The sequence below is a fragment of the Delphinapterus leucas genome, chromosome 12 (genome assembly GCF_059928025.1).
Source record: "Delphinapterus leucas isolate spDelLeu-1000000601 "Yukka" chromosome 12, BTC_Dleu_Yukka2, whole genome shotgun sequence".
Lineage (NCBI taxonomy): Eukaryota > Metazoa > Chordata > Mammalia > Artiodactyla > Monodontidae > Delphinapterus > Delphinapterus leucas.
Window position 1 is genome coordinate 89,309,849 of NC_143140.1, and position 21,922 is coordinate 89,331,770.

Below are 21,922 nucleotides of genomic sequence, written 5' to 3' on the forward strand. Positions count from 1 at the left end.
TCCTTTTCTTTTTTTAACCCAGGTTCTCATTTGAAGTAATTTTCTTTTACTTCCAGTGAAATGCTACGACATTTCATATGCCCTCCACTTCCTCCCCAGATTTTGATAATTGTGGTATATCTACCTTGTTAGGTCATGTAACCATTATTGACAGTACTTTCTCCCTTACAGTTATCACTTAACCTAGTCTTAGTTCTACAGTAGTGTGTGGGTGGGTGGGTGGATGGTGGATGGGTGGGTGGATGGATAGATAGAGATTTAGATTTAGATACATAGTTTTGGTCTTTTGTTTTAGGGCTCCTTTTTAGATCTCATATCAGAGTCCCTTGAGTCATTGTGGTGGGGTGACACTAGTTCCCTAGCAGATTCCTCGGTAAGGGCTCATGAAAACTATGTTTCATGAGTTCTTGGATTTTCCTAACAGTTGCAACATGTATACCTGAAAGTCTGTTTGGCTGGCCGTAATATATTTGGCTTATATTTTTTTCCCCGAATAAATTTAGTATATGTTATTCATTGTCTTTTGCCATGAAGCATTGAGATTGCAAAGTCTGATGACAATATGATTTTTTTGTTTCCACTTAAAGGAACCTTGGTTTATTTATTTAATTAATTTACTTATAACCTGGATACCTAAAAGATTGTCTTTCTTTAAATTCCACTAGTTTTACTTGGTGCTGGTTTTTCCACATTGATATTTTTGAATACATGATGTCCTTTCAATGTATAGTTTCAGGGTTTTGTTTTGGTTTTATTTTTTTTGATTCAAGTGAATGTCTTTATGTTTTAATTTTTTCTGTTTCATTGGTTTGGTTTTCTTCTCTGGGAACCACTACTGTATGTATTCTGAATCTACTTTGCCTATCTTCCCTTTCACTTCATTTCAAATCTTTTCCTTTTTTTAAGTAAAATTTTCTTCCTCGTATTTCTGTGAAGGCATTATCTCTTTTTATTTGCTCTTGTGTTCCATCTAGCTTTTTATTTTTGAAATGATGTACAATTTCTGAAGAATTATTTTCTGAGTTCTTTCACTTGGTTTGTGAGTGTTTCTAATTCAAATTTGTGTCGTTCTTTTATATTTTCTGAGATTTTTAAAATTTCTTTTAGCATATTTTGAGAATCAGGTCCCTGTATCACCTACTTAGTGGGCATGTCTCTCTGGCAAGCGTTCATTGTCTGTAGGGTTATTCAGCTCCTTATTCTCTCTCAATTCTCTCGCTTATTCTCTCTTACGGTTATTTCCTTAAAATAACCATGTATTGGATTCTAACACAATCCTTTTTTCTTGTTCATTTTTAAACATGATATTTGTTTTTATGAACTTTAAGAAAAGAGAGAGTTAAGAAAGCATTTAGGTTTATGCTTTAAGCTCTCTCTTCTGAATTGATAAGTAATACATCTCTTATTTTTTGAGGTCTCCTGGCTGTGTTCCTCTCCCCCTTTTTCTGGCCCTTCTCTTTCCTGTACCTCTGTTGTCCTTTACTGGTCAGTTGGATTTCACCCCAGCAGTTTCTTCGGGGTGTGGAGCTTTGTCCTAGAAGGAAATTTTGGCTGAGAGTTTCAAGAGTTTTGGGGGTGTAAACCACTTTAGCCCCTTCAGACCTAATTGCCCACCCACTGACTTCACTCAGGAACTGGTGCCACAGTCATTCCCAATGTCAGGAAGCCCTCAAATAGAAGCAGTGAGCTTTCTATTGAGTATTCATTGGCAATTTTGGAATTTGTCCCTTTAGCCCCATCAGACACTCCGTTAATCCCCTCTGCTTCCCCTGCACAAATGCTCATAGGGATCTAGGATACTGGTTGGGTGTGGGGTGTGGGTATGAGGTATCCCATGGGTCCAGGGACTGTTTCCCTCCCCCTTTCTATTTTGGGGTTCATGAAGTTACCTTTCACCTAGTTTTATTGTAAATGTGTCTCATGGAGTTTTGATTTTGTTGTCTTAGTTGTTCTGTCCTTTTGGGGGAACTAAGGGAAATTGAAATCCTACTGTCATCACTGTCTTTGCAGAAATCTTTTTATCATGTTGACCTGTCAAATTGCCACTACTTGATCAGTTTTGATTGACTAAAATGGTAATTTTATATGGTTTAACCTAAGGTATAGCTCTGTGTTTAGGTTCTAAAACATTTGGAATCTCTTTTTCAAAATGTATAGGTTCAACATATAGTTTTGTATTTACCTTAATACTTAGAGTTGACCCTCCATATCCACTGGCTCCTCATTTGTGGATTCAGTCAACCACAGATCAGATTGAAATCCGTGGATGCGACCCCACAGATAATGAGGGCCGGCTATACTGTGCCATTTTATATAAGGGGTTTTGGTATCAGCAGGGGGTCCTGAAACTAATCCCCCATGGACGTTGAGGGATGACTGTAGTTTAGTTGCTCATAACAGGCAAAAATTTCTAAAATAGCCATATAATTAAAAAAATGATTAATTTTAATAATGTGAGGTTGGGATTCCCTGGTGGCACAGTGGTTAAGAATCTGCCTGCCAATGCAGGAGACGCGGGTTCGAGTCCTGGTCCGGGAAGATCCCACATGCCGCGGAGTAACTAAGCCCATGCGCCACAACAACTGAGCCTGCGCTCTAGAGCCCGCAAGCTACAACTGCTGAGCCCACGTACCATAAGTACTGAAGCCCACATGCCTAGAGCCCATGCTTTGCAACAAGAGAAGCCACCGCAATGAGAAGCCTGCACACCGCAACGAAGAGTAGCCCCCCACTCGCCGCAACTAGAGAAAGCCCACGCGCAGCAACGAAGACCCAACGCAGCCAAAAAAATTAATTAATTAATTAAAAAAAAATAATGTGAGGCATAAGTGTGTAGGGTAAGGGAAGGATGTAGCTATTCTTTATTTAATTCCCTAAAATACTCATTGGATTATCTGTTATTTTTCAACTTCTTGAACTGCCTTTTTTTTATATTCTGAATTATCATAGGTAATTGGATATGTTTCTCTGTTCTGTTGCTCTGTCTATTACTGTGTCAGAACTTTTCTGTTTTAAATACAGTTGGTTTATTAGTAAGATTTGGCATTGTGTAGGGCAGTTCTTCCCATACATTCTTTCTTTTCAAAAGTTTCTGGGCTGTTTTTATTTTTGTACATTACTTTCTTACACCTGAACTTTATTTAATGAATTTATTAACCCACACAAAATGCCATTGCGATTATGATTGTAATTACATTGAGTTTTTATTAATGTCCCTACATTATTGAGTCTTTTCAGTTTGATTGGATTGTTCAGGGATTTTATACTACATTTAATACTATATTTCTCACTGGAATGAAAGAATAAATAGGCCATTCTTGCACCTTATTACCCCTTTCCTCTCTCCCTGTGTTTTATTTAAATAATTGGGCATTTAAGATCCAGGTTTTTCCTCACAGTATGCTTTTTTATTTTTTTCAGTTTCCAGTATTCCTTACTAAAACTTGAATTATAGTCCTTAACCAAGTTATCATCATGGAGTTATATCTGCCTGTATACGTTCTTCGAGATTCATGGCTTCTCATTTCCTTGGGCGTTTTTCTTTTTCTATCTTGAGATCTTTATTCTGATCCAATTTTCATTTGACCAGACTCTCCTGTTCTTCCTCAGGTAGTTTTTTAGAGAAGGTAAATGAATTGTACTTTGGGTTCTTCCTTATTCAAAGAGTTTTTTTCCCTTCTTCTTTACATATTAGTGGTATCTTGACTGTGCAGAAAGCTCTCCTCCACCTCTTCCTTTTGTTCTTTCTGGAACTCCTATTATTCTTACGTTACAGCTCCTAGATCTGCCCTCCATTTCTCTTACTTTTCACTCAAAATTTCTATTCCTTTTTCTTTTGCTCTGGGTTATAGTGATCATTTCTGCAGTTAATTTCTAAATTATTGATTCAGACTTTGACAGCATTCATTCTATTTTCACTCCCTTTATGGAATTTATTTCAGAAATCTTGGTCTTTTTTTTTTTTTTTTTCCAGAGGACTTTAATGAGATCTTGCATTAGAGAGTATTTTTGTTGTTCTCTCCTGTGTCCTACATTCAGTCACTGTCAGCTTTTCTGATTCTTCACGTTGGTGTCCCTGGTTAAAACTGCTGTCCCCTCTTCCACGCTCAGGAGTTTTTTAATGTCTGTTCCTCTTTGTCTGGATGGGGCTTGACGCCCCAGGTGACACCAGCAGGAATGTGTATCCTCAGCAGCTGTGTAGGCCTGCGAGGCTGCTGCTTCTCCAGGCGGTGTTGTCTTGCAGTTGTTGAGAAGGAGGGATTGTCCCTTCCCAGTTAGCCTGAAGCAGATGGGTCAACAGGCTGGAACTACAGAGAATGCCGAAAGAATTCTTTAGAATTTTATCGTAGAAAGCTTGCTGAATTTTGTAGAGCTCTAAATAAATATTTTGTCTGATGTCATTCTCCACACCAGAAGAAACAAGCATTTATACTGCCTAAAGCTTTTAAACAGACATGTCTTAACCCTGACCACATTTATCACAAGTAATCATTTTTAAAATTATGCAGCTATTTTAGAAATTCTTGCCTGTTATGGGAAACTAAAGTATGTATTAATTTAAATGCCAAAACATGTGTTGAACATAAAAGAATGTGAGTCGGGGAGACCAGTTAAGTGTTCACTAAATGTCAGGGAGCACAGATATGAGTGACATTTGGAGGCACAATAACTAAATTGGTGATGTTTTAAATTGAAGAAAAGTTGAGATTTTGGATGGCTTCAGTTTTCTCAATAGAAGGAGAAGGCAAGACCTTTGAATGATTGGTCAGGATGATGTTGCCAGAGGTTTAAGAACACTGAGAAATCTCCAAATCTTCTGTTTTATGGGGAAAAGCGTAGGAGTTTGACGGGGACGACTGTATGAATGGGTGAGCAACAGTAGGATTCCTAGAAAACATCAAATAACATATATTTGAGTGGGACCAGCCAGGTTAATTTTATGAATTTTTCTCTTTCAGCCTCCTTTGGTGTAGGTCAGGAGAACAAGTGGACAAAAGACTTGGCTAAACCCACTAGTTTTTATGTTTACACAAATGGCTACCTGGTTTTGTAATCTTTTCTCAAATTTAATAATTCTCTGGTTTTGTCAGTCTAGAGATAGTTGTGGATAATACTGTGTATAGCCTTAAAACTAAATGCTCCGATTATTTTAGGTATGATAAACAAAATGCATGATGAAAAAGGTGAACTTGGTTCTTTTCCTACTATACTTTTTTGATAAAGATATTACAACTTCCTTTTAGTTCTTGTTACGGTTTTCTAATACTTTTAGAGCTTTTTAGGTCTTCGTTGAAAATGGTGAATTATTCTAAAGATTATTTTTCCTGTAAAATTATGATTTTTATAGGTTTGTCAGCAAACTATAGAGAATCCTAGTTTATAACTACAACTGTAGCAAGTTCTCCTGGATGCTCTTTTCAGCTCTGTTGAATTTGTGTTACAGTTTTCTGAATTTCCGGATCCCATGTGGGGTTCTGATTACGTGCAGCTGTCCAGGACGCCGCCTTCCTCGGAGCAGAAGTGCAGCGCTGTCTCGTGGGATGAGCTGAAGTCCATGGATTTACCCTCATTCGAACCTGCCTTCCTGGTCCTCTGTCGAGTCCTTCTGAATGTCATACACGAATGTCTCAAGTTAAGGTTGGAACAGAGACCTGCTGGAGAACCATCTCTCTTGAGTATTAAGCAGGTTTGTTTCAAAGACTGTTTAAAAATATTGAGCATTTATGACATTTTTCTACAGGCTCAGCATTTTTATTTTTAGGATTTTCCCCCTAATTGTTCTTTTTTCCATGCATTCTTCAAAGATGAGATGATGATTCCACCTCTCTATCTTCCACTTCCTCATTCGAAAAGGTTATGAAAGTGTGGTGCTGATACGACCCTCCATATCCTATTACCATCAGTCTTTGGAGACTGGAAACTTAAAATTCACTCATAAGAGATAGTTTAAATTCTTAAATTCTTGTTGTTGTTGTTGTTACGTAAGCAGGTAAATGCCTGCAGTATGCAGGGGTGGGATGTGTTTGGCCATTTTGCTGGCTTAGGCACCCGTATGGTTTAAGCCACAATGACAACTTCTGCTTTCTTAATTATTATTAATTTGGGGCGGGATTTTCTAGTGAGTTTGCTACTCCAAGGGTAACAGAGAAATGGCTAGAAGCAGTTGTATCTACCACAGTGTGTGCTGAAGAGCGTTTATATTTATGCCTTATGATATTACCGTATTGACATTCACTATATAAAATAACCATTTCAAATTTTGATGAAAAACAGTTACTATGTTTTGTGTGGGCTGTGCTTGTCCGTCCCCGTGGAGCTTGAAGGGCCAGGAGCTCCTTGGCTCTGAATGACAGGATGGGCAGAGGGGATGAGTGCAAGTTGAAGGACGGGCGGTGCGAGAGGTACGGAAGAGGACTTGACGCTGTTGGTTAAGTTAGGTGTGGAGCCGGGCGACTGATGGAACTGGAGGTGGAGTCCTGCACCTCACCGTCGTCGCTTCAGTTCTCATCGAGCACAGCCCGAGCTCTGCGTCCACCGGCGCACTACTCCCTTCTCACCACCTTGGTTCTTAGCTACTTTCCTTCTGTCCACTTGGGCCACACTTTTCACTTGTCCTGCATGTTGTAGCGCTTATTTAGGAAGTTTTGGTAAAATGCTTACCTCTCCTCCCCACAAAACAAATACATACTTCAGGAACATAAGCTGCTGAAACAAGGGGGAGTTTACCTTTTACTAATGGGGCTGTTGTGAGGATTAAACAGTAATTTATGTTAAAACATTTTGCAAAGTAAAAAACCAATACTTAGATTAAGATAGCATTACTAGAGTAAAAATAAAATAGAAATTTTGGCTTTGATGCATTCAGATTGAGTTGTAAGCGCCTAAGTGACATCTTTAACAGAAATTTATGTTAACACTTTTTAATGGATTTAACTCTAGCCGTTACTCTCTTACTGTGGGTAATTATTTTAAAAACATTTTGAAGGGGATCTTGTTGTAAAAGCAGTCCATGTTTATTTTAGAAAATTTGAAAAGTACGGAAAATGATAGATAAAAATGAAAGTTATCCGATTATTCTGCCATTCAGAGATAAGCACTGTAACATTTTGGTGTATTTCTATCCATTTATTTTTCTGTATGTACATACTTTCTGCACATACAATTTAAAATAAAAAAGAAAAGAATATGTGTTTTCATCCTTAAATTTTTTTCAGAAATAAGATTTTAAGTGGCTGCATTAGTGTTCTACCATATAAGTGCATCATAACTCATTTAATCCCCATTGTTGTTTTGAATAATATTGTGATAAATATATTTGTATGTAAGTTTTAGTCTGCACCTCTGATTATTGTTTGAGTATAAAACGTAAAAATTAACTAGTGAGTCATACATTTTTAGATTCTAGGAAGTTTATACCAGTTTACTTTCCCTGTAGCAGCACCGTGGTTCCTTTCGTGTCTTGATAATGTATCTTAAAACTAGTGCAACTGTGATCTTGTCTCACAGTCCCTGCTGGTTAGAATTCGAGGGCGTGTGACCAGCGTGTTATTGATAGAAGGACAGTAAAGGTCCTCTCATTGCACCTTCCCTCCCTTCTCACAGTACCTCCTGGGCCTACACATGGCGGTTTCACTCATCCTTTTGTTTTCTTTCATTTTTCCCCCCTTGACTTCCATTTAATTTTATCAGATTAATCTTAGGTTTGTTTGTTTTTGTGATTGAGTTTTTTGATGGTAAAAGCCACAAATCACGGTAGGTAAACTTTGCTAAATTATTACAAAGGCCACCAGGCTCTGTGGTATGTAAGTATATTTGAATCTTTATTTAATGTTTTTGGTTAAAAATGACCAGTCTCATGAGGAAATTCTTCTCTTGTATCCCTTGTCTTGTAATGTAAACTAGTAGAAAAATAGATCTTTTTCTGTAGAATTTATTTTCTATAAAAATTTATTTGTAGAACAACGTATTTTAGCAAATCAGTTTTCTGCCTGTATGTTTTTCTTTGTGTATTCATGCTATACTGTTAAATACTTTTGTTTTCACTGATTTGTTTTATTTTAATTATTCAGTTGAGATCACTGAGATATTTATGTGAAATGAACTGACAAAGAATCTGGAAAATATTTTAGGGTTTTCAGAGGCAAGTTTCTCTTTCCTGAGCTTTTTGAGGATTTACGTGGAAAATGTGTGAAAACCGACAAATAATCTGGTCAGAGTGTGTGAAATGGTAGAACTTGTGCCTGTTGTCTTGCAGATGGTGAGAGAGTGTAAGGAGGTGCTGAAGGGTGGCCTTCTGATGAAGCAGTACTACCAGTTCATGCTGCACGAGGTCCTGGACCACCTGGAGGAGACCGACTGCAACATCGACGCCTTCGAGGAGGATCTGCACAAAATGCTGATGGTCAGGACAGTGGGGAGAGATGTCTGACTTGTGTGTCTTCTCACACGCGCCGTGCTGCCCTGCGCTCTTCTAGCCTCTGTACTTCTGCCCTGGTCATTCCTTCCTGCTCACAATGTCTTCTCTCCTCCTTATCTGCCCACTGAAGATTTACTTTCAAGTTTTGTCTGACACTTTTCACCTTTCATGTGCATCTATCTATACCTTCTCTGAACTCTTACAGGGTTCTAATCATAACCACACTATTTAATACTTAGCGATGCACCACCTCTCTGTCCTCAGGTTTCCCTAGTTAGGCTGAAGGCTGCACAAGCCAGGGGCTGTGAATGAAGTGCTTTTGTCTTCTGTAAGGTTTGGTAGAGTGTTAGTACATAGTAAATCCATGTTAGAGTCATTAGGGTATATGCACAGACGATTAATGTGGCAGGTTGATGAAATAATACAGAAAACAGCAAAGCTTGTAGGCATATTGTTTTTGGAATGCTTTCACCCTTGCTTGACATCTCACTGTGTCCTGCCTCAGGATGGCTGCAGCACCTCCAGACACCACCCTCACTTTCTAAAGAGAAAGGCAGAGGGGAAAAGTCTCCTTGCCAGCTAAGTCCAGAACAGCGAAAGCTCTCCTGGAAGCCCCACCCAACAGATGTCCCCTACATCCTACTGACCAGACCTTTGTGTGGCCCCTTCACTGTAATGGAGGCTGGGAATGCAAAGATTTAGCTTTTCAGCCTCTGTAGTAGAAGGAGAGAAAGAAGAGTGTGGCTGGGGAGGGACTTATATCTGGCATCTTACGAGAAATAATTTTGAGTCTGAAATGATTTCCTGATCGTTTGGGAGAATACATAAAAGACCAGAATGTGTAAAATGTGGCTACATTTTGAAATACTGTATATATTGCGTATGTCAGGAAAGTCTTTATCATTGAAGAGTTATGGTAAAAAACAGCAAGGAAATTAATTTTTCTCTCTGTGGATGATTAAACCAGAAGTTTAAAAAGACAAAATGTGCTTTGCTTTCCAAACTGTCTTAGATGGCTTTACAGAGGCGCACGCCACACCTTTTACCACGTGATCGCTGAGGCAGGAAGGGTGAGATTAGGCAGGAAGGGTGAGAATTAGGCTGTGCCTTCCAGGTCATCCACCTCCAGTGCCCTCGGTGTGCCTGTGAGATGTCAGAAGGCTCAGTTAAGGGAAGTACCAAAATTCTCAGCTAGTTAGAGCTAGAAATGCTTAGGATTTAGTTTTGACTCTGCTACCAATCTTCTGTGTGAGGCATCATGTGCCTTAGTTCATCTCCATAATTTCACAGATGAAGAACTAGAAATTATCGATAGTTTTAAAATTGTGCCCCAAAGTGTGCTAGATGGATTAGTGCAGGGGCATAGTTTGCAAACTGGTGGAGCCCAAACAAAGTCAGTGTTTTTGTCAGGAAGGAAGGAGCGTGTGGCCTTCGGAGAGGCGGTCACCTTGTTTACTGCTCCACCTGCCCTCCTTTAGGTGCGGAGGGCCCGTCCACGGCGAGTGAGAGCTGTGGTCTCTTGGGGTGTGAATGGTCAGGAGGCAGTAGGGCATGTCCCCATAGAGGACATACTGCCAGACAGTATCCTGTCCTGTAAGCCGGGGAAGACCGCCGAGTGAGAGATGGGTTAGAAGGGCGAGGGGAAGCAGTGATCAGCAAACTATGATGCAGGGTATCTGTGACTGAGGGGTCTTTACTCTGTGCTGCATCATCCTTCTGACTCGAAAAACGGAGGAACTCATGCATGCAGTTACGTCCAAGGAAGTAACTGGTGAGTACTGGTTTGAGCCAGCAAAACCAGATGGAAGCTGTGAGCTTTCTTAGCACATTTCCCTGGCCCTGGCCTTTAGAAACAACTAAAACAATAAACATAGTATGTGATGTAGGAACATGTGATAGACAGATTGAAGGAAATCACATAAAAAGAACTTAAAAGGAGTGAAAATATGAAAATGATGAACAAGATGTGAGAGTTGCAGGAGACACACAAGGGAGAGCTCAGACTTGCACAGTTAGTGTCCCTATAGAAGAATAAAGGACAGAGGAGCAGAGAAGACTCAGTTTTCCATTCTAGAGATATTATTGGGTGTCTGCTGTGTACCAGGCAGGCATCGTGCCTGGTCCTGAAGGTTCAGTAAGGAGCATAAACGCCTTCTCGGAGTTTAAGAACGATGGGGAAAATGACTGTTAAATAATTGTACAGACATAACGTTACAATGGTGAAAAACATCAAAGGAGAGACACGGGTCTTTTATGGACTCTCACAGTAAGGTCTGAGTTCATGTGGCGGTGAGGCAAGTCTCTCAGGAAGGGACAGTTGGAATTTATCTGAAAGTTGCTGTGTGTATTATAATCCAATTTATGTAGTAATAATTTGAAAGCTTACACAAAACAATACTGTATCTTGTAATTTGTGTAATAACAGATTATTTAAAAAAACATATAAACCAGAAGGGGACATACTAAATGCGTAATTGTTACCTCTGAGGAGGGAGGAAAGAGAGAAGTGAAGAAAGAACCCAAGGAGAAATTAACTTTGTGATGTATTATTTCTCATCGAAAAAATATCTAAAGCCATTATGACCAAATATTAACATTTGTTCATTCTGGATATTATTTGTAAAAATATTTTAAAGCCACTTTACTTTTTAGTTAAAAAAAAAGAGCGAGAGAGATTGAAAGGAACACTTCTCTGACAGAGAAGGGAGTAGATGCAGAGTCTCTGTGATGATGCAGGATAAGGGAAGCAGCTTTGGAATGAAGGTTCCCGGGAAAGCCTTGGGAAGGGACCACTGTGGCTGCAGTTAGAGGAACAGCCTGGGGGGATCCAGAGTCAATGGGAGAAGACCAGGCAGAGACTAGTCTAGTGGTGCACACGCTAGTCCCTGGATTGCAGTGGAATAGCATAAATTTAGGAAAAAGCATAAGGATTTGGAAGAAGCGAAGCAAGTGAAGTTGGCAGGATTCAGGGATGGATTGGATATGGGGGAGGTATCGGGAGTGATTGCTGGCTGTCCAGTTTGTGCAGCAAGATGAACAGTGAAGATGGTAGGTCCAGTGAGAGTTTTTTAAATCGAAGATACCCGAGACCATTGGAAAGCCTTTGGCATTGATTTTGTTAAGGGAAAGAGATGAAAGAAAATCTCATACGTATATATATATATATATAAGAGAAAGGAGAAGACTGATGGTGTCAGGTTCCTCGGGTATCACGAGGAAACGGGTCTCAAAACACAAGTGCTGGGCTTAGCAGGAAGCACAGCTCCTCTACTGTGAAAAAGGGAAGGATGGTAGGTAACAGCATGTAGGTTTCTGTTATTTGTTTCATGACGATGAGAGCTTTTATATCTAATGACTTAAAGTTTTTTTGTGAAGAGAGACGAGGTCATCTGCTGAGAGTGGGTTAGGATGGATTTTGGCAGTTTGAGGAAAATGGAGAAGTTTCAAACTTGTGGTTGTAGAGAGAAGGAAAGTGAGCTGAGCAGAGGTACAAGTATTACCAGAAATGTGTGCTGTGTGGTTGGTGAATGTGACTGTGTAGAAGAGTGACTCCCCCCTGTTGTGTGACTCGTGGCCCTCAGCTTCTGGGCTGTGCGGATGCGGAAGGGAGCTGGGCTCGTCTTGACAGGCAGGTGGGAAAAGGCAGTGTGAGCATTCCAGGAATGGCAGGGTGTAGGACGGTGGCAGGGACATGAGCGTACTGACAGGAGTGCTGAATAAGGAGGACAGGGACCCAGGGAAGAGAGGAGTGAGTTGGAGGAAGAAGAGGAACCAGTGGACTGGAGTTCCAGATAAAGTGAAGAGAACAGTGTAGAGGGGGGAGTTGGGCAAACAAACTGGAGCGAGGAGAGGAGGTTTTAACATCAGTGTGTTTGAATTGGGCTTTGAGCGGTTCTGGTATTGGCAGGATCAGAAGCAAAACCTTGTCAGAGAGGAGAAAAGGTGGTTGGAACTGGAGGCCATGGGGGAACGGAACTGAAATGGTGTCAGGGCGTCGTGCACCTGATGTTAAGTCACACAGCTGGTGGCTGAGCCTGGGATGGAGAGAAGACTGAGTCACAGGCTGGAGTCTGACAACTGACGGGTAGTTGAAAATCAGCAGATGATGGTGTGCAGAGGGGGCATCGATGGTCTATCTGATGACATCAGTCTTAAAGGGGTAGGGTATTTCTTTTGTTGTGTTTTTAAGTAAGACTGTGTAAAAGTGATGGTTTGAAAGTAGCAGTGGGGTGCACGAGGATGCCGACTGTTTGCAGCCCTTGAGATATACTGTAAGATAGTTGTCCCTTGAGAGGGCTGTCAGGGAGAAGTGCAGCTCTCAGGACAGCCAGGTTTCAGGGAAGCCAAGGAGGTGAAGGAGCATTCCAGGAATGGAAAGGGAGGTCCTGGGCCCGCTGTACAAAAGACTTGTTTCCTTTGGATGAGATGGTCATAGACCCATAAGTTGCAGGTTCCACACACACAGCTGTATTCATAGTGGACCCAGGACTGGAGATTCATGCTGCACAGCCTGGATGGAGGAGGACCCAGAATTATCCAAAGATAATTGGCAGTTTTCTTAAAACAAAGACCCCAGATTTTTGCCTACTGAAAGTTATTGTTGGGTCTCAGAAAATATTCATTTCAGTGAACCCTAAGATGTAACCTGGTGAAATAATTGAAATCCAAGACTAGAGAAAGGGTCCTGTAAACACCTAAGCAGGGAAAGGAAGCCACCTTCAGGGAGCCGGGAGAGCGGTGATTAGTGGCATCAGTTTTCCGTATGCTAACAGGACACGCTGCGTTAGAAGGCAGTGGAGTAATGTCTTCAAGGTTCTGAGGGAGAGGATGTGTAACCTAAGTACTTTATACCCAGTCAAGTTATCCTTTCAGTAAAAGAATCCACAAACAGTGATGTTTCATAATATAACAATTGTTAACCTGTCTTGAGAAAATCTCCTTGATAGTAAAACCCTGCTAAGCAACAGAGAAATCAAGATAAGAATTTAGGACTGGGAAAGCTGTTGTAGAGGACTTGTGGTGGGCATAAACCCCACCTTAGAAAGATTGGGTATTTTGGTTATAGATCATAATCTATATGTCATAAACCTTGAAAAACTATATCACGAACATCTGGATGTCGGGAAGGTATAGTGGGAAGAAGTGTGCTCATTTCCTCCTCTTAACACGTAAGATACCATCTAAAGTTAAAATAAGTAATTAAAGAAATAAAGGTCCCAACCCCTTAAAGGAATGTTATTCACAATATATTAATAATGAAAATTTCTGTATGCTATTTTGATCTTTTTAACTTGATCGTACTTTTCTGTACAGTGCGAATATTGTAGTTATCTTCTTAGTAACTGCAGCAATTGTGAATACTGTGTCAAATTGCTGAGGAGCTGAGTCGTACAATTAAAGAAAAATGCCATTTAGACGTCAGTCAGCAGCGACGCAGAATCTCGCTTCTCTCAGAGCTTCATGCCTCAGTGGTCCCTCTTGCACTCGCCCTTCTGATTTATAGCTTTCATGTTAACAGAGATGAAAGTTGCGGGTTGTTGAATTCTATTCTCAAATATCTCCTTTTACATTTTTGTATTTTAAGGTATATTTTGATTACATGAGAAGCTGGATCCAAATGCTACAGCAGTTACCTCAGGCATCTCATAGTTTAAAGAATCTGTTAGAAGAAGAATGGAATTTCACCAAAGAAATAATCCATTACATCCGGGGAGGAGAAGCACAGGCTGGAAAACTTTTCTGGTAGGAATCCTTATACGCCTGTCTTCCTTTCTCACTTGTACTCCTGGTTTGCTCACCAGTTCTATTCTACATGTTTGAATGTTTAGTTACATTAAAATGATAATCATTCATATCTTTTGTGTGCCCCTCTCCCAAGTTTTGTTATCCTTAGAGCAGTGGTTCACAGCCGGGGGTGATTTGCCCCCTGGGGACATGTGGCAGTGTCTGGAAACAGTTCTGATTGTACTGACTGGGAGGGACTACTGGCATCTAGTGGAAACAGGCCAGGGATGCTGCCAAACATACTACAATGCGCAGGACACAGGACAGCCCCCCCAAACAAAAATTATCCACCCAAAATGTCAATTTTGAAGTTGAGAAATCCTGCCTTAGAATACACCCTCTTGGTTATACAAAAGGAGGAGAATTTAAGGCCTCTGACAAGCGGAGTAGACCTGTAGACCTTTTGTATCAGTCTTGGTGGGCACTTCCAAAGCCTAACAAGTACGTATTTTCACTGATACTGTTTGGGGAATGTAATACTAATCACAGAATCTCTTTATAAACTGGGTATGTACATATGGTGAAAGAATTGAAACGTAAACCAAGGAAAAGCGTTAGGGAGGGGGGAGTGCTCACTGGTCTGTCTGTTCTAGGAAATGAATGTATCTTCTCGAGTACAGGCACCTGAATGTTGAATGTGGGGTGCGTGGTGTTTGCTGGGGGCCACTCCCCTGCCAACTGACTGAGGACCAGGCCTTTCCTTGGCTCTAAACTCTGCTGCAGTTCTTTGGTGCTGCCTTCTCTCACTTGCCCCATCAGCCATTCTATTTCTTCATTTCCATTTTATGAGTTCTTTTATACCCAGCTCATGTTTCCTTCCCCTCCCTTTATGTGCACTCTTTAGGACTTCACCTTTTACAGAGTTCTCTTCTCACTTCAGAAACTCATTGTCCTCACTCGGATGGTCTTTGTTCCATGCTCAGCATCTCAGGATGTTGTATTCGCTTTTCTGCCCTAACCACCAGTTCTTTTTATGTTTTCCTCTGTCTTTATTTTGAGTGAACAGTGAACTTGCTCTTGTCTCAGGACTCATCCAGTCCTTCAGGCCGAGGTTCCCAGTCTGTCCTGTTTTCCTATTCAGATTGGTTCTCATAGTCAGCCTTATGAAGAAATGCAGTCACTACCGTTTTCAGCATCTCTCCCCCTCTTAATTTTCCATTGTTCTGCTTTGCCTGTAATTTCTTCTGTTTGCATCTTGTGTTCTCAGGCTGTCAAGCTTTGTTAAGGAGATTTTTTTACAAGGTCACTGTTTCATTTCTCTACCAATTCTTGTTATATAATTTCTTTGTACCCTCACTTTGTACCCTGTCAGTCTTTTTGTTTTTATCTTTTGCTTGTCCTTCAGGTTCCTTTCAGTGCAGTCTCTGGCCTTCAGCTTCATCTGCGTGTTCTGAGAAGCTCCAGAGCTTTCGCATTGCCTCTGCTTTGGGACTGTCCACCTGCACTGTTCTAGTTTTGGACGTTTGTTGTGCTAGTGCAACGTTCTGCTTCATACACTGTTTCTCCCAGGTTCGGTCAGTCGTGACATCAACCCTGACTCCTTTCTTTGTCTCACACACCACCTCTAATTCCATGTGGCTGTCCCTTCAGAATACATCCAGAATCTGACCTCTGCTCACCACTGCCTATTTCCCCTCTTCCCAGACTGTTCTTTCTTGTGTTGCTGTAGTAGCTCTCTTAAGTAGTCTCTCTGCTTCTGCCCTTCATCTTCTATGGTTTATTCTCAGTGATCTTGTTAAAATGTACATCAGACCATTTTTACCTCTGCTCCAAATATGCCAGTGGCTCTCCTCCTTACTCAAATTAAAGTGAGAATGCCTAAACAATGGCCCATAAGGCCTGGTACAGTCTGACTTTTCAGTAAATCTTTGTCCTCACCTCCTAGGTTCTCCTGTGCTTACTCTGCAGCCACAGGAGATTCCTTCCTGTTTTTCATAGGCTGGGCCTTCTCTGTCCTCAGGCTCTTTGCACTTGCTGGTCCCTCTACTGGGACTGCTCTTCACCAGTTATTTCCATGACTCATTTCCCCACTTCCTGTAGGTCTTTGGCCACGTGTTACCTTCTGCATATTAAAAGTTGAAATTCCTACCTGCAAGTACACCTTAGCTTTCTTCCCTGTTTTATTTCTCTCCATAGAACTTATCAGTATCTGAAATACTGTATATATATATTTTTAAATTTTATTTATTTATTTTTCTCCACTCACTGGAGGGATTTTATCTGGTTTGTTCAGTACTGCTTACTCCATAACAGATACTGAATATTTGTTGAATAAATTGATCCTGAATATCCTTGTATACTACTGCTCTTAAAAGCATGTTTCCAATCAGGACATTCTCCCACTCGGTTATTTTTAAAGCCCACCCTCTTTGCCTACCAAAGGACGATCACACAGTTACATGACATCCAGGGCCTTCCACAGCACGGCCCGGTTACCTTCCTGGTCTCATTTCCCCCTCCTTTGCTCTTTCCAGGTTGACAGTTTCTTTTCACAAACATGCCTCTTGCTTAACACATCATCATGCCCTTTGATCATATTTATTGTTCTTCCTGGACTTTCCTTCCCCCTCCTCCATTCTCTTCCTGTCAGAGCCACTCTTCCCACTGTTGTAGTTGCTACAGTTCTGCATTGCCTGCAAGGCCCATTGAACTCATACCTTCAGCTGGGTTTGATCTCGCTCCTCAGATAGCTCCCGTAGCAGTTACCGTCTGCCCCATCCGATGTTGGTGGTAGACTTACCTGCTCTGTTTTACTAGGTTATAAGCTCCTTTTCTTCATAGAAGCCAGTAAGCTGCTGTTGAGTTTTTACTAAACTCATTTAGATTGATTTTGTACGCTTGGGCTTGCATTTTAACCCTAGTGTTTACATTGTATACTTGACGAGAGGCGTCAGCTGGTTAGAGTGGTTCGTGTTTATTGACTATGAAAGCGAACTGTGAGGGAAGTTTTTAAAAACAATTGCATTTAAGGAATTCACTTTATTTCTTACGCCATCGTTTAGTTCATTAAGCTTTTAAAAAATACTTTGTTGTAGATATATATTTGAGGCCATTTTACACCATTTTGAACATTTGTTTAAGATGAAAATAACATTTGTGTGATAATTACATAGCTACTGTGAATGTAATTTAAGATTGTAAGGTTTATAATGAAAAACTGGTTGTAGAACAAAGGTACATACATGCCATAATAGAGATTTCTACTTGTTTCACATTAATCGTGATTTGATATTAAAAGAAAATTCTCACTGTCGTTGATTTTTAAACTATTAAAATAATAGCTGAATCTTTGAGTTTCTCATTCAAGAATTAGAATGAGTGAGGACAGTTTTTCTTCTCTGGTTTACTTTCGTTGTTTTGTTCCCTTAGTGACATTGCAGGAATGCTGCTGAAATCTACAGGAAGCTTTCTAGAATCCGGCTTGCAGGAGAGCTGCGCAGAGTTCTGGACCAGTGCTGATGACAGCAGTGCTTCAGATGAAATAAGGTTGAAGTTGCACTTTCCTTCCTCTCCCATTTTTTATCTCATGTAGTTTCATTCTTGGTAATGAGCCTGAAATGAGCCTTGTTGAAACCAAATCATGTTAGACTTGAAGAACTTGGGTAGTAGACATAAAGGGATTTATTTCTTACTACTGTATTGTCTTTTTATATGATCCCTTAGTTATGGTTTTATGTAAAATTGTCTTTGAAGGTGATTTTTATTTAGCCTAATAAAAACAGTGTCCTTCGAGAAAATGTTGTTTAAGTTGACTAAAAATGAGTAGGGTAGAATTCGTTCACATGTTCTGGAATGTCTTTAATTAAATAATTGTTTCTGTCCTTTAAAGACTCTGTAGCAGTCCATGAATACATTTAATTGATATTTGGTACATTTTTATTGTTTTTATACTAAGCTTATCCCTTCTGTTGAACTCTAAGCTTGAGAACCCGAAACCATGGCTTGCACACCTACTGCATTTCCTCCAACTCTATGCAGATGGCATTGAGGATGAACCATGTTAAAGTGCTGTTTCTGTGGCCTATGTAATACTCATATAGCTATTTAGTGGCCAATTATCAGCAATACCCTATGAGTCAACATTAGGAAGTGCTCAGGCAGAACTAACTTCTCCAGAGATGTTTTCTCTCACTTTCCAAAATTTGATAAAAAACACATTTTTGGGTTTCAGAACACTGGGATGTCTTTATGCCAGGATTAGAGAAAGAAGTGACCACATAGGCTCTCACCTGGGAAAATACCTAATAGCTGAGAAATGGGGTGAATTAGTTTGTAGAAGGTCTTGCAGTTTTGAACGCAAACATGGAAGATTCAAAATACGAGAATTCAAGAATTAAGATGGTGAAGTAGAGAATGGGTCTGATAATGCCCTGATTGTTTACTAGGGATGGATCTAGACCTGGGTCCGCGTGCAGTGATTTGTGGGGCTGACTTGTCCTGGCTGCAGAGAGGCCACGGGCCTTGTGCACATCCCTTCCCAAGTCATAGCTCAGTGATGTCCTGTTGGTGGATTGAAAACAGCTGTGATGGGAGTATTCACACCATGAAAATCGGCAAACACCACACAAGACAATATTTTGGGGGGAGCAGGTTGTTAAACGTTTGCTGGTTCACTACTATTATATATATATATATTCCTTTTTAGTTAGATTATGAGCTGGGAGTCAAGGACTTATTTCAAACTCCAAGAATTATCCTAATGAAGCCTTTAGAAGATTGAGCATACTCCTATTTGGAGGTTATTAAGTGTGCCTTCCTTATTTAAAAAATACAAGTACTTTCTAGAAAGCTGTGGGGAGCAAGGTTCTGAATATTATGAATCCATTCCCAACAATTGCTAGCTTCTAAAATCTTCGGTCTTTATTAACGTGATTTGGAATTTGCTTCATCTGTATTGTTGTGTATTTCTTGGCATACCGTAATGTATTCTAACTGGATTTCAATCAACTTGGCAGGAGATCTGTTATAGAGATCAGTCGAGCACTGAAGGAGCTCTTTCACGAGGCTAGAGAAAGAGCCTCCAAAGCACTTGGATTTGCTAAAATGCTGAGAAAGGTGAGTTAGCAATCCTAATTAATTATTATTTTTTTCTTACTTTTCTTTTATTTTTTAAAAAGCTAACCCTAAAGAAGTTTCTTTGTAACTGTGATCCTAGGACCTGGAAATAGCTGCAGAGTTCATACTTTCAGCCCCAGTTAGAGACCTTCTGGATGTCCTGAAATCAAAACAGTACGTTAAGGTATGTATTTAAGGTGGCATAATTATTTTACCTTTCTTACTTTACTCTAAAACAGACAGACTTTTTTCTTAAAGGTCTAGATAGTAAATATTCTGGGCTTTGCAGTCCATATGTGGACCCCAGTTTTAAGGCTGTCCCATAGTTTCCCAATGCAACAATTAGAAAAAGTTTTTCATACTTGACTTACTAACTTGTTTTAAGAATACAGAAGAAAAACCCCAAACGCTTACTCATACAATATAATTTATCAAATTAGTTACACATATATATTTAAAATAATGTCTATAACGTAATGTGTTGCTTTTAAGTAATTGCTTTTTCACCCTCACATTTCCTGAAACAATTCGGATTTTCTACGTGAATCTTTGACGTCAGTGTCCTGGCCATCACTAGACCCACTTTTTGAGTCACCATGTTTGCTCCCATGTAAGCTGTTTGAGCTTAGTACTTTCAGAATCTGTGTATGATGTCACGGGAGGTTATATCCCACATGTGTTTATGTGTGACTTGCACAGCGTAATCACATATGTACCCCTTGTTCCAGTGATCTTTAAAAGGCTTTTTACGGTGCCCCCGTCAAGAATAATTAGTGGATCTGTATTAACATCTTTTGCCTTTCACTGAGTCAGGTGACTTTCTGTTTCAAAGACGTCGTGCGGCATATGCTCCCCTGGGATTCTGTTCCTGGTGCCGAAGACCCTAGCCACCAGTGCCCACTGCAGGGCGTTGCTCTGCGGGAGCAGTTTTGCATAAAAGCTGCACTGCAGTGGCATTCACTGAGGTTGTTTCAGGCTGACATTCTTCCCCCGATGAGTGTTCTCTTTGTTGTTGAAAATAAAGAAACTGGAGGATTCCCTGTATGCGGAGAAACTTTACCAAGCCTCTCCCCCAGTACAGTCACACTCTCCCTCCTCCAGTCACACTGAACTGAGTTACAGTCGGCTCTCCGTATCTGCGGGTTCTGCAGTCGCTGATTCAACTAACTGCAAATTGAAAATAGTTAGGAAAAGAACATTCCTGAAAGTTTCAAAAAGCAAAACTTGAATTTGCAACATGCTGGCGACTGTTTACCTAGCATTCACATTGTATTTGGTATTATAAGTAATCCAGAGATGATTTGAAGTATACGGGAGGTTGTGTATAGGCTCCGTGCAAATACTACGCCACTTTATATAAGGGACTTGAGCATCCACAGATTTTGGTATCCGAGGGGTTCCCGGAACCAGGCCTCTGTGGATGCCCAGGGACGACGGGACTTGCCGTTCCCTTCATAGCTCTAATTAATGCCTTTCCCACATCTCCTTGCCCAAACCCACTTGACTTTTTCTAGGTTTTTTTTTGGTCTGTTTTGTTTTTCAAATAACATTTCTATAATATACTGTGTTCTTTAATTCCAGATTTTGGATTGTTTCTTTTCCAGGTACAAATTCCTGGCTTAGAAAACTTGCAGGTGTTTGTCCCAGACTCCCTTGCTGAGGAGAAGAGTATTATTTTGCAGCTACTCAACGCAGCCGCAGGGAAGGACTGCTCGAAAGACTCCTACGAACTACTAATTGACGCCTATCTGCTTCTAACCAAGCATAGTGACCGCACTCAGGACTCAGATGGCAGCTGGGCCACGTGGGAGGCACAGCCTGTCAAAATTGTGCCTCAGGTGGAGACTGTTGATACCTTGAGAAGCATGCAGGTCTGTCTCACTCCCAGTCCCTGCCCCACCGTTCCCCACCCCGCCTGGAAGCGGTATTGCTTACTCAAAATACTTTTAGGAAAAAGGAATTGTTAGCAGCTCATGAATGATTGGTTTAAGCATTCTCAAGTATCCACTTCCCCAAAATAGACGTTGATGTTTTGATAGATAGTTTTGTAGCATTATTGTACTAAAATATTCGGGCAAATTCTTTAAGTATGTTCAGTTATACCAAAATATTTGAAAAGTTTTATTTATATCTTTCCTTGCTGCAGCCATGTATGTAGTTAGATCCAACCACCCCTGACCTGAAGGGAGCTATCTACTCCTTTAACTTGTAGTTCCAGAAATCCCAGTTCTCCAAGTACTCTGATTTGCTGGCTACTTAAGTTTTCATTTTTGTAGTCAAGGTTTTCACCTGCCTACCTAACAGGGATCCCATGACAATCTGTGTAACTCAGTAATTCAAACTGTAAGAAGCCTCCTCATGCCTCTGTGTTCAGCTCTGGAACAGCGGTGGTGAGTGCACACGTGCACCTCGAACTCAGCCAGACCAGAGCTGGGCACCCTGGCCAACTGTCCCCTCAGCTCTACGAATCTGCCTTCTCTCTTGTATTCCCTGTCTCAGTGACTGGTGCTCTGTCCACTCAGTTGTTTAAACCAGGATGTGACGGTTCATATAATTTCAGCCTCCCCCCCACTTCCACTTAGTCACTAGCCCCAGCACCAAAGCCTTTCTAGTAAATGAGCCTTTCTCTGCATCCCCAGAGCAGCTGCCGTGGTCAGACCTTATCAT

General features: G+C 40.7%; 1 protein-coding gene across 10 annotated transcripts in view; it reads left to right on the forward strand.

Moving 5' to 3' along the window:
* MAP3K4 (mitogen-activated protein kinase kinase kinase 4) overlaps positions 1–21,922 on the forward strand; it is a 117,236-nt gene that overhangs the window by 62,533 nt on the left and 32,781 nt on the right. For 9 of the 10 annotated variants that reach the window (XM_089922235.1, XM_022562189.3, XM_089922234.1 and 6 more), the window contains 7 exons: positions 5,444–5,686; positions 8,255–8,401; positions 14,001–14,158; positions 17,570–17,686; positions 19,156–19,255; positions 19,356–19,439; positions 20,860–21,126. In XM_089922235.1, coding sequence (XP_089778361.1) covers positions 5,444–5,686; positions 8,255–8,401; positions 14,001–14,158; positions 17,570–17,686; positions 19,156–19,255; positions 19,356–19,439; positions 20,860–21,126 — 1,116 coding nt within the window. The remainder of the gene's footprint in view (positions 1–5,443; positions 5,687–8,254; positions 8,402–14,000; positions 14,159–17,569; positions 17,687–19,155; positions 19,256–19,355; positions 19,440–20,859; positions 21,127–21,922) is intronic. The other variant, XM_089922232.1, reaches the window with a different exon arrangement.